The 11,147-nt window shown below is 39.0% G+C and overlaps 1 protein-coding gene across 1 annotated transcript; it reads right to left on the reverse strand.

The window, feature by feature from the left end:
* Nucleotides 1–8,606: 8,606 nt before the first annotated feature.
* LOC130681776 (protein FAM47E-like) lies at nucleotides 8,607–10,488 on the reverse strand. Its single transcript, XM_057495348.1, has one exon. The coding sequence runs from the start codon at nucleotides 10,486–10,488 to the stop codon at nucleotides 9,244–9,246; it is 1,245 nt and encodes a 414-aa protein (XP_057351331.1). The 3' UTR covers nucleotides 8,607–9,243.
* Between the last annotated feature and the right edge of the window lie 659 nt (nucleotides 10,489–11,147).

Genomic DNA, 11,147 nt, shown 5'->3' on the forward strand with positions numbered 1-11,147 from the left:
ACAAGACAGAATGACCGAATGTTATAAGTGTTTCCACGTAAAGTTAGGATAAAATGCCTATTTCCATGTAAAGTTTTAATCCCATGGCTTTGATTAATGCACCTTTTTTGGGGGGTCTATTTCTCTTTTGGAAGCTTATGCTATTTTAAAATCAGTGTTTATGAAGAAAGCAAAGGATTAAATATCAAATGGCACAATGTAAACTTAGCAGTCTTAGAGGCATTGAATTGTTGATTCTGTGAAGAAATGGAATCATAACAATGTCTATTTGATGTGTTGATTTTAATGATAGAATCGTACACTAGAGATGGAAAAGAGCTACATGATCAATTCTCAGTGAGATAAGATTTTATTTTATATTTGCCTAACACAAGTGCTTAGTCTTAATATCATTGTAGACTTTCCAATTTTCCTTGGATGTTTCCATTGTAGACTTCACTGTAAGACTGTTTAAATACGAAAGGTCTTGATTTTATAGAATATTTTCTAATTATATTCACAAAATCGTCCAATAATTAATTGATCCCTACAAATTTACTCTGCAAGTACTTAAAATAATAACACTATTGAATGGTTATGTGTGTACTAAGGGGTGATCATAGTGTTTGTTAGATATTTCATCCCTCATCATTACCTCCTAAGGAAGAAGGTAATGGTAAAATATATAGTATAAGTAAGATGAACCTACGACTTAAAAACCAACTTTTCTGAGGGAAAATGAACAAACAAGTATGGGCTGGAACCTCAGATTTCCATGAAGGAAATGTACATATCTATTAAAGGAATTCCATCCAGTTTTTCTTTAATGAGGAATATGAAACTAAATGCTAACTTCAAATGAGAAAACTTCAGAGAAGATTTTTTAAAAATTTGATTATAGGACCATAAAAGGTAAATGTTTGTGTTCAGTATTTGTATTAGGGTTCTCCAGAGAAACAGAACCAATAGGGGAGAGAGAAAGCAGGAAGGAGAAAGAGATTTATTATAATAAATGGGCTCATGTAATTATCAAGGCTGACAAGTCCCAGGATTTGCAGTTAGGCAACTGGAGATGCCAGAGAGCCAGAGGTTTAGGTCTAGTTCAAAGGCCATCAGGCTTGAGACCCAGAAGAAGCTGGTGTTTCAGTTTAAGTCTGAAGGTAAGAAAAAAACAATGTCTCAGATCCAAGCCTGTCAGGCAGGAGGAGTTCCCTCTTACTCAAGGGAAGGAAGCCTTCAGCTGATTGGATGAGGCTCAACACATTAAGGAAGGACATCTGCTTTAGTTAGGCTACTAATTCATTCTTTTAAGGCAAGATTTTTTCCATTTTTATTGGGATGTAATTGGCATTTAACACTGCATAAGTTCAAGGAGTACAGCATAGGGATTTGATATATGTGTATATTGCCAAATGATTAGCAGAGTAAGTTAACATTAGTCATCTCTCATAGTTAAAACTTTTTTCTCTCTTCATAATAGCTTTTAAACCTACTGTCTTAGGAACTTTCAAATATGTAATGTGTTGTTAAGTATAGTCCTTATATTATACATTACCAGAATTTATCCTACAACTGGACATTTTTACCCTTTGACCATCTTTACCCATCCCCCACCCCCACCCCCACCCCACCCTTCCACTTCTGGCAACCACCAATCTGTTCTCTGTATCTGTGAGTTTGGGTTTTTTAGATTCCATTTATAACGACATCATACAGCACTTGTATCTCTCTCTCTCTGACTTATTTCACTTAGCATAATGCCCTCAAGAGCCATTCATATTGTCACAAATGGCAGGATTTCCTTCTTTTTTGTGGCTGGATAATATTCCATTGTATATATGTACATTTTCTTTATCCATTCATCCGTTGATGGACACTTAGGTTATTTCCATATCTTGGCTATTGTAAATAATGCTGCAGTGAACCTAGGGGTGCAGATATCTTTTTGAGATAGTGATTCATCTCCTTTGCATATGATACCCAGAGGTACTGGATTTTACTTCTGATAGTTCTACTTTTATGAATAGCAGTTCATATTGTATTTGGTAGTTCATAGTAGTATTTGTATGAATATATGGAAGTCTATTTATAATTTTTTGAGGAACTGCCATACTATTTTCCATAGTAGCTCCACCAATTTACATTCCCAGCAAGAGCTCCACCAATTTACATTCCCAGCAAGAGTGCACAAGCCCTTTTTCCTACGTCCTTGCCAGCACTTGTTATTTCTTGTCTTTTTGATACTAGCCATTCTAACAGGTGTGAGGTGATATCTCACTGTGGTTTTGATTTGCATTTCCCTGATGATGAGTGTTGTTGAACAACCTTTCGTGTACCTGTTGGCCATTTGAATGTCTTTGGGAAAATATCTATTCAGGTCCTCTGCCCATTTTTAATCAAATTGTTTGGGTTTTTGCTATTAAGTTGTATGAGTTCTTTATATATTTTGGATATAACCTCTTTTCTGATAAATGATTTGCAAATACCATCTCCAATTCTGTAGGTTGCCCTTTCATTCTGTTGCTGGCTTCCTTTGCTAGGCAGAAGCTTTTTAGTTTGATGTAGTCCCACTTGTTTTTATTTTGTTGCCTTTGCTATTGGTATCAAATCCCAAAAATCACCAACACTAATGTCAAGGAGCTTACTCCCTGTGTTTTCTTCTAGGAATTTTTTGGTTTCCAGTCTTTCGTGCAGGTTTTTAACCCAATTTGAGTAGATTGATTTTTGCTAATGCAGAGGGTACTCTTAAATTATGATTTCTTACATGGCAACCCATGAGGAAAGGCTTGTTAATAATCTTCCAAATACTATCAGCTGTATGACTCAGTTTTCTATTAGTAATGTTATTCCTTTATTTTCTTCTGCCAGAAACATGCTCTTTCTCCTAAATGATTGGCAGCAATACAGAGTATGCAGTATATACTATATACATATATATAGTATATACTGGAAGCGAGATTGTGTGCAAATACCTAATCCTAGCATTTCGTTACAGGACATGAATTGAAGATGTATTGTAGAGTAACTAGTGGGTCTGGGAAGGAAGGTGAGCCCAAAGGCAGCCCATTAGAAAGGGAAGAGACTGTTGAAGCTGAAAGTTAAGGGGAAGAGAACTACTGAAAAGAATTCTTGAAGGGTAGCACTCATCTCTAACTCTCTGTGCTCAAGCCCCTGGCCTGGAGGAGACGGGGCAAGCCAGGCTGAGAGCGCCTCCTGGTGGCAGGGAGTATTATTTTCTTGTATATGCAGCTCTTGAAACATTGCTAAGCATCCTTCAGATCTTAAATTTAACTGTCAAGGACTAAAAACGAATGATACTGGAAATGTCAGTTCGATGTCCAAAATAATCTCTTTACAATTGCTTCCCTCCCTATTTTGCCAGGTCTCTGTCAATTATCAGTGCTTTTATTGCCCCTATATCATCACTTTGGTCCTTAATCAGATATATTCCTCAGTTATGCTGCAGAGAAAGGCAATTTTCTTTATGTGGCCCTTCCCCCTGAATTATTTTTTCTTTTCCACACTAATAATCCACTAGTATTTAGAAAAAGACAATCTCTTATAAATGAATCAAGATGCACAGCTCTCTTGGGGCTCCTTTCTCTAGTTGGGGCTTTTTTAGCTAGGCACCAAATTATGAAAATCAATTCCTACATCATCACTGGTTGATAACTATATTGATCATATCAGTGTATTTCAGTTTATGAGCTTGTCCACAGAGACTGCAGCTACAAGATGAAAACCATGTTCAGTTTATTCAGTTGTTACCAACATAGGAGGAGGCAATGGAGGTAGGAATAACAAGATTTTATGCAGAACCAAAAGTCCACTTTCTTTTCTCCCAGGGCTTTTCTCCCTTTTGTTCCTCTTATAAACCATGATGGTGATTGTCCTAGCCATGAAGGTGAATATACTTTGTTAGATTACATTCTGATTAAACCAGTTCATTGGAGTAAATGGGTGTATGGAACGCTTAGTCTTACGAAACTGTTTCCTAGCTGGATGCTGTAAAACATCCATCAGACCATCTTCTTGCAAATGAGTGCTGTTGGGTCAAATGACCAACAGAAATCAGGTAATAGCATGTTAGAACGCTTTATAAAATAACGTCTCGATGCACATTTTATGATAGGCTTAATAACATCTTAGAAAACCAAGGTGTGTATTATGTTTGTTTGTATTGAATGTATACATTTGTGTGTACATATTAGACTTTTGATACCTAATTTTAGCATTAGCTAACATCTGGACCTTAATGTAGATTGTGGCATGACTATATATATTATAAATTATTCTAAAGAGATGCGATTATCAACATAGAGTAATAGCTTATATTTCATAATTAGGGTTAGAGTGGTATAATTCATAAGTAATAATAATGGTGAATATTTTTGTCCACCCTTCCAAAGTTAGACATTAGTCAGTTAAAGTGGACATTAGTGGGAACATGAATCTTGCCTGATTGTATGTTTGTGTATTGTGTGAGTTTTTAATTCTTTGAAAAATACAAATGTTGTATTAGAAGCCATGGAATAAGGTTAAACCAGCATTAGTGGTATACTGAGATTATTGATCATTCTGTATTTTCCATATCTGTAATATGAAGTAATTCAGGAAACTGTTTGCTAGCTACTAGAAAGGAAGCTAAGATTTTAAATTTTTACCCCTTGATACATTCTAATGAGCACATCTGTCTTGGGAATTTAGATTATTCATGGTCCATATCCTCAGTATACTGCTGTGTCATTTAAGGTACATAGGTACAGAATGAATTCAGTAAGCCTTCTTTATTACTTTCTTAGGAGGCAGTGAAAGATGTGGGGCTCTGTGTCAAATAGTCCTCAGTTGAAACCCTGACTCCAGGCCTTGCAAGCTGGGTGAACTTGCCCATAGTGATTCACTCATCAGAAAAATGGTACTAATGATATGAAGTATTGTACGGATTAGATTAGATGATGCATTTAGGATGATGCTATTATTACACTTAGGTCATTGATTATAATCAATACATGATAGAAATTATTTTAGGAACTAGACTCACCCTCAGAAAGTTTACTTACCATATAAAAGCTCACCTTAATTTGTAAATTTTAAACTCCTCTGTTGTATTTTGAAAGGCTAATATACTTTTTCTCTTCCCTCTTCTGTTCCTTTTTTAGCTAGTCACTGAAATCTCTTTTATTGTATTTTTGCCGAAAAGGTTAGCAGGTAATGCAGGTCATAAATATAAATAGCTTTCAGGACCAGTAAATTCCAAAGACTAGTATGATAAAGAGGAATTATACTTCAAAGTACAGCTTATAAAAAGTATAAATTTATGTGGCCTTTACACATTTCTAATATTATTGTCCTGAATTACTATTAATTTCAAATATCTGTCTTTTCATTCTAACAAAATTGTAAACTTCCTGAGGTCAGGAACATTAAATTATGTCTGTTCCTACTACAAAGCTTTCTCTACTTGGGGCATAATAATAATAATGGTGTAAAGAGTAGATCTTATTTTCAATCATTTTATTTTAAATATTTTAGTATAGTAGTAAGGTAGTAGATATTAATTTATTTAAAGAGTATAGATATTTCTTTAGACTGTTGAATAAAGATAATCTAAATACGGGTACTGATATTCTATGCTATATTGTGAAAAATAGGATAGTTCACAAAGCTGAATATGTTTTTATTTAAGCAAATGAAGGGAAGAATGCAAATATGCAATGTCTAGTAGATCTGAGTGGCTTTTAGAAGTTAGTTATTTCCCCCCCACTGGATGCTAGAAAGAAAGTCTGATTGGGGAAGTGAAATCAGCAAGGTGGCAGAATAAGAGGTTCTTGAGTTTAGTTTCCCTCACAGAAAAACCAGTCAGAAACTGTCCACAGACCAGAGTCCTTTGTGAAAATCCCAGAACCTGGGAGTGAGGCTGAAGCACCCACCTTGGGCCATAAAAACTAAGAAAACCACATTAGCAGTATAAGAGGAGCAGTTTCACTTTTACCACACAGCCCCTCTCCCAGGCCAGCACAGAGCCATACCTTCTAGTGGGGAAAAGAGACCCCATTGTGAACTTCTGGGTTCCTCAGCATTCTGGAAAACTTCCTGTGAGACCCACTTCTATCTTGCCTCGTGGGGAACACTGGGAGAAGGAGAGAGGGAGAGAGGGGCAGGCAAGGGGGAGAAAAGTATATTCAAAGAAGTGATAGAAGTGGACAGTGGAATCTAAGCTGGGAAAGTAAGGAACTGAAAACATAAGGCCTGATTAATTCTGGAAGGGGAGTAAGGGTCATTGGATTGGAAACCATGTTGGAAGTGAAGAATTGGAGGTTTGGGGTATTGAAAGGGGTGCTCAGCAAAGTAAGAAGCAGGTGGAATAATTGAAATTGAAATTTGACGTTGGTTCATTTATTGCCAGTAACAAAATCAGAGTCTGACTGGGGGGATTAATGTCTCTATTGAGACGAGGACAAGTGTAATGGAGGTAATGTGATCCAAGAGCTGATGCCAGTGGGTGGGGGCAAGAGGCCGTGGCACATGCTGAGCTGGCGGGGCCTAGGTGGTTGCAGCACACCCCTGCTCCCACGCTAGGGGCGGTCGGGCAAATGCAGACTGTCAGAGTTCTCATGTACCATGGCTGAAGTGTGCCAACGCAGGCAGTTGCCACGTTCCCCTGCCCCCTGGATGGGGCGGCAAGCAGGAGCACACAAGGCACTCTCCCACTCCCAGCCTAAAGCCAGAGCACACACACAGACAAGGCACTCTTGCTGCATTGCTGAGGCCAGCAACTCGGCCCTGCCCTCGGCACTCTCCGGCTGCCTTACCAAAGCCGCCGGCAGACTGCACAGCATACAGAGGGGACACCCCATGATTGCCTGATTCTGTTGGTCAAGAGGGTTGGTGGACTGTAACAAAAGGAAAGACAGCTCTTGGCAGGCCACCCCCCCCACCCCCAGGGCACTGCACAGACAGCAGGCTGAAACACAGCCCCAGTCTTCCTGTGAAAAAAGCCTGTTTACTTAGCCCGAAGCTTTAGCCTGAGATAGGCTTCAAGTTTCCCACACATCTAGAGGCTGAGGAGGCACTCCAGGGAATACAAGCAGGGAGACACCATCCTTGTGCAGTCCCTTGGCCTCATGACACCTTGATGACACTTCCCAAAAAGGAGTGCTAACATACTGTCTGGAGCCCTGCTTTTTGCTGTCACCCAGAGAATACCTCCAGATCAACTAGTCTGGGGGCCAACAGGGATAATAATTGTGGCCGCACAGAGCTGCATATATTTACATACTTTAAAAGCTGCTGTCTGAGGGTCTGGCTTACAATCAGCCTGAAACTAGGTGCTAAATACGATTCCTTCCCTAGGTTCACTGGCAGGTCTTGGCACACCTTAACCACTGGTGCATATCAAGAATAAATCAGGCAGTTTAGACAATCCCCAAGGTCTGAGAGACGAGAGCTAGAGCAAGGTTTAATGAGAAGGATAGTCACCTACACTCCTTTCAGACAGAAAGATAGTTCTTTCACCTACAGCATAGAAACAGTGAGAAAAATGAGGAAACAAATACATTCCAAACAAAAGAACAAGACAGAACATCAGAAAAAGACCTTACTGATACAGAGATAAGTAACCTACCTGATAAAGAATTCAAAGTAATGGTCACAAAGATGCTCAGCAGATTTGGGAGAAGAATGGGTGAACACAGTGAGAACTTCAGCAGGGATAGAAAAACCTAAGAAGTTACCAAACAGAAGTCACAGAGCTAGAAAATAAAATTACTGAACTGAAAAACACACTAGAGGAGTTCAACAGCAGACTGGATGAAGTAGAAGCATGGATCACTGAGCTGAAGGATAAAGCAATGGAACTCACCCAGATGGAGCAGCAAAAAGAAAAATGAATTTTAGAAAAGGAAGATAACTTAAGGGACTTCTGGGACAAGATCAAGCAAAAGAACAATTACATTATAGTATCCCAGGAGAAGAAGAGGAGTGAAGAAGTCTTCTATCCCAGGGGTAGAAGACTTATTAGAAGACATAATGACTGAAAACTTCCTTAACCTAGGGAAGGAAATGCTCAACATCCAGGTCCAGAAAGCCCAGAGAGTTCTAAATAAAATGAACCCAAAGGGAGCCACACTAAGACAAATAATCAGAATGTCAAAAGTTAAAGGGATAATCCCTTTAATCAGCAAGAGAAAAACAAAGTGTTACACACAAGGAACCCCCATAAGGCCATTGGCAGATTTCTCAGGAAAGACTTTGCAGGCCAGAAGGGAGTCACATGACATATTCAAAGTGCTAAAGTGTATAGACATATGCTTCCATTTGCAGATGGATTCCTTCATTACTGGAAGCAGAAGTACACTTGAGATCTGCACTACAAATCTTTCTAGATACAAATTTACTTGTCCCAGAAAGTTTTTTACCTGTTATTTTGGAAATGTAAAGAAGTTGCTTGATTTCTTATTTTAAATTTAAGAGTGAATTTTAAATGACTATTTGTGAAATGCAAGATTAATTACACTTGAATAGACATGTGAGGATGTTTGATGTTGCTGCATAGTTTTGCTCACACAGATCTGTCTTGAGTACAAGATTTGCACCTGAGTTACATAGGAACACTGTTTCATGGTGATTTTTTATGAATATGGTGAAAAATTTTTAATGTATTCAATTGGGAGGTATGATAAAACAAGGAAAGCCTCACCTGTAATTTTGATGAAAAACTTTCAATCTCGTTTTAGGGCTTGATGCGATTCTCATAGGGGAGATAAGTATTTCATTATTAAATGAATCTAAGATTACTTTGGCTACAGATTTCATGTTTTGCTGAGCAAAATAACTGCTATAATTAGTTCATTATCATTTTAATGTAAGTGGAGCTACAACAAGTCTTTTACTCAGCAGAATTATTTTGAGATGCATCCCAGGTTGTAGCTGACATAAGTAAAATATTTCTTTTTTTGAGTAATTCTTTTATTCATGGTTTCCTTTTTATAAATAATTGATGTAACAATGTAATATTTACATTATACAAATGTGAGAATATATGTGAATAATGATTTCATAGCTGATAAAGTATATAAAATATCGATGAACCCAAGCAGAAGGTCACTGAGAAATGTTCATAAGCATTAGGTGTTAAATTTCTGGATGTTGCACTTCAAAGTTGTGTCCACGTTGGGATGGATGTTCGTCAAGAATTCTGTTTGATGTTTAAAATGAGAGAAATAACCAAGTAACGAGAAATTAATCAAATAAATAAAAAGCTGTTTAATCATCTTCCCACGGCTCTTCTTCTGTGATTTTTATTAGTTGGTGTACAGGAGTCTTAACAGAATCGTATCTCCATCCCTTCCTGATAAACCTCGCAAGTAAGTTCAGCATCTTGTAGCTCTTGCTTAGAATGAAACCTTTAAAGGCAATTGTTCCCTTAAGGTCTTCAAGAATGTCTTTTTCATACTGATCTTCAAGTGAGACCTTGGGGTCCATCAAAGGTTCATCATATTTTAGCTTTTTCCACAGCTTGGGCTTCAGGTACCATGCTCCAGACCTTATCTTCACCCAGTTGCGTTTGTAAGGATCATGTGGTTTCCTGAGTTTCCTCTCCCAGTTTTCTTCCTGTAAGGAGAGTTTTGTCTTCTCCATTTTATTTACCCCCAAGCTGTGTATCAGGTCTGAAGAAACCCGGGTTAGTTTATTTATGGAGGCATGCTCATGGGTCAGTTTGTGCTGATAGCTCATGTCCAACTGTTTCATAACGAACTTTTCATCGGTGTTCACAGCTGCAAAAGAAGCAGCCCACTTGCAGAATTCATGAATTCTTCTGGGTACTTTTGTATGAGGAGGAGGACTTTTGACTGAATCCTTTCTGTTTGCCTTCCTTTCTTCATGAAGCACCTTGTCTTTATGTGACACGGGGGTGTTCTTGGAAGGTTCCGGGTGGACTCTGGCAGGATGATTTTCAAAAAGCTTTGTGGGAGACTTCATTCTTCTCCTGGTGCCCTGACAATAAGCCCATGTGTCCTCCAGCTTCCTGTCAGGATCGAGCACTTCCAGCACCTTTAGCAATAGGTCTGCAGGTAGATCTTTCTCCAGACTAGGGTAGAGAGCCAAGGGATGCTTGGTCAGGTGGGAATCAACGTCCTCTCTGAATGCCTTCCGTGCCAGTTGGGCTGGCGAGAGCATGGAACACAGGTCAGCTCCCTTGTGCACCTTTTTCTGACTCATTTTGGGGGCAGGTTGGGGCACTCTGTGAGCAATCAAGGGGAGAAAGCCCTCCTTGGTTCTGCGAGTGAACAAATCATCACAAGGTGGGCAGCCCCACCTGAAGTCATCCAGCCCTCTCACAAAAATCCACTGCCTGCTGTCCAGAAAGGTGGGGCACTTCTGAACCCTGTTCTTTTGCTTTGTGAGACACTTGGAAGTCAACTTATCTTTGTAACACGGCTTGGAGTTCATGCCCAGGGACATCGGTTCCAGAGGGCCCCGCCCTAACAGCCAATTCTTGTCTGCCATGGTGCCGCTGGGCCACCACCTGCTCCAGTGTTTTGCTTTCCCGTTGCCTGGAGACCACGTAGCCAGGTGCAGCCGCATTCTTCCTGGAGGTGGGTCTGCTCAGGCGCCCCTGCGCAGTCCGCATTCTCCCCGGATGGGCCCCAGCCCCACGTGCCGTTTCATTGCAGAGTGCTATTCCATTGCATGGGCATGGCACATTTTATTTAGCCATTCTCCTTGAGTTGACATGTACGTTGTTGCTGGTTGCAGGCTATTACAAATAAAACTGCCACAAATGTTTGTGTTCACGTCTTTGAGTGCATATATGCTTCCATTTCTAAAGTTACTCATAAACTCAAGCAATGAATCAAATGGTGGGAGCCTATGATAGCTGTTTAGCATTTCTAGAAACCACCTGATAGTTCTTTATCAGATATATGACTTGTAAATTTTTCTCCCCATCTTTGGTTTGTCTTTTCATTGTCTTAACAGTGTCTTACTTAACACTTTTTACATTTGATGAAGTCCAATTTATCAACTGGTTCTTTTATGGATTTTTTAAATGTATCTAGGAAAACTACACATACAGAGGTCACAAAGGTATTTTTCATTCTGCTAAGTTTTATAATCTTAGGTTTTACGTTTAGTTCTGTCTTTCTTTAAATTTAATTTTCGAGATG

This window comes from Manis pentadactyla, chromosome X (assembly GCF_030020395.1).
Source record: "Manis pentadactyla isolate mManPen7 chromosome X, mManPen7.hap1, whole genome shotgun sequence".
Classification (NCBI taxonomy): domain Eukaryota; kingdom Metazoa; phylum Chordata; class Mammalia; order Pholidota; family Manidae; genus Manis; species Manis pentadactyla.

Bases quoted from the DNA above. Each gene is read 5' to 3' on its own strand.
- LOC130681776 (XM_057495348.1), bottom strand. From the start codon at position 10,488: ATGGCAGACAAGAATTGGCTGTTAGGGCGGGGCCCTCTGGAACCGATG.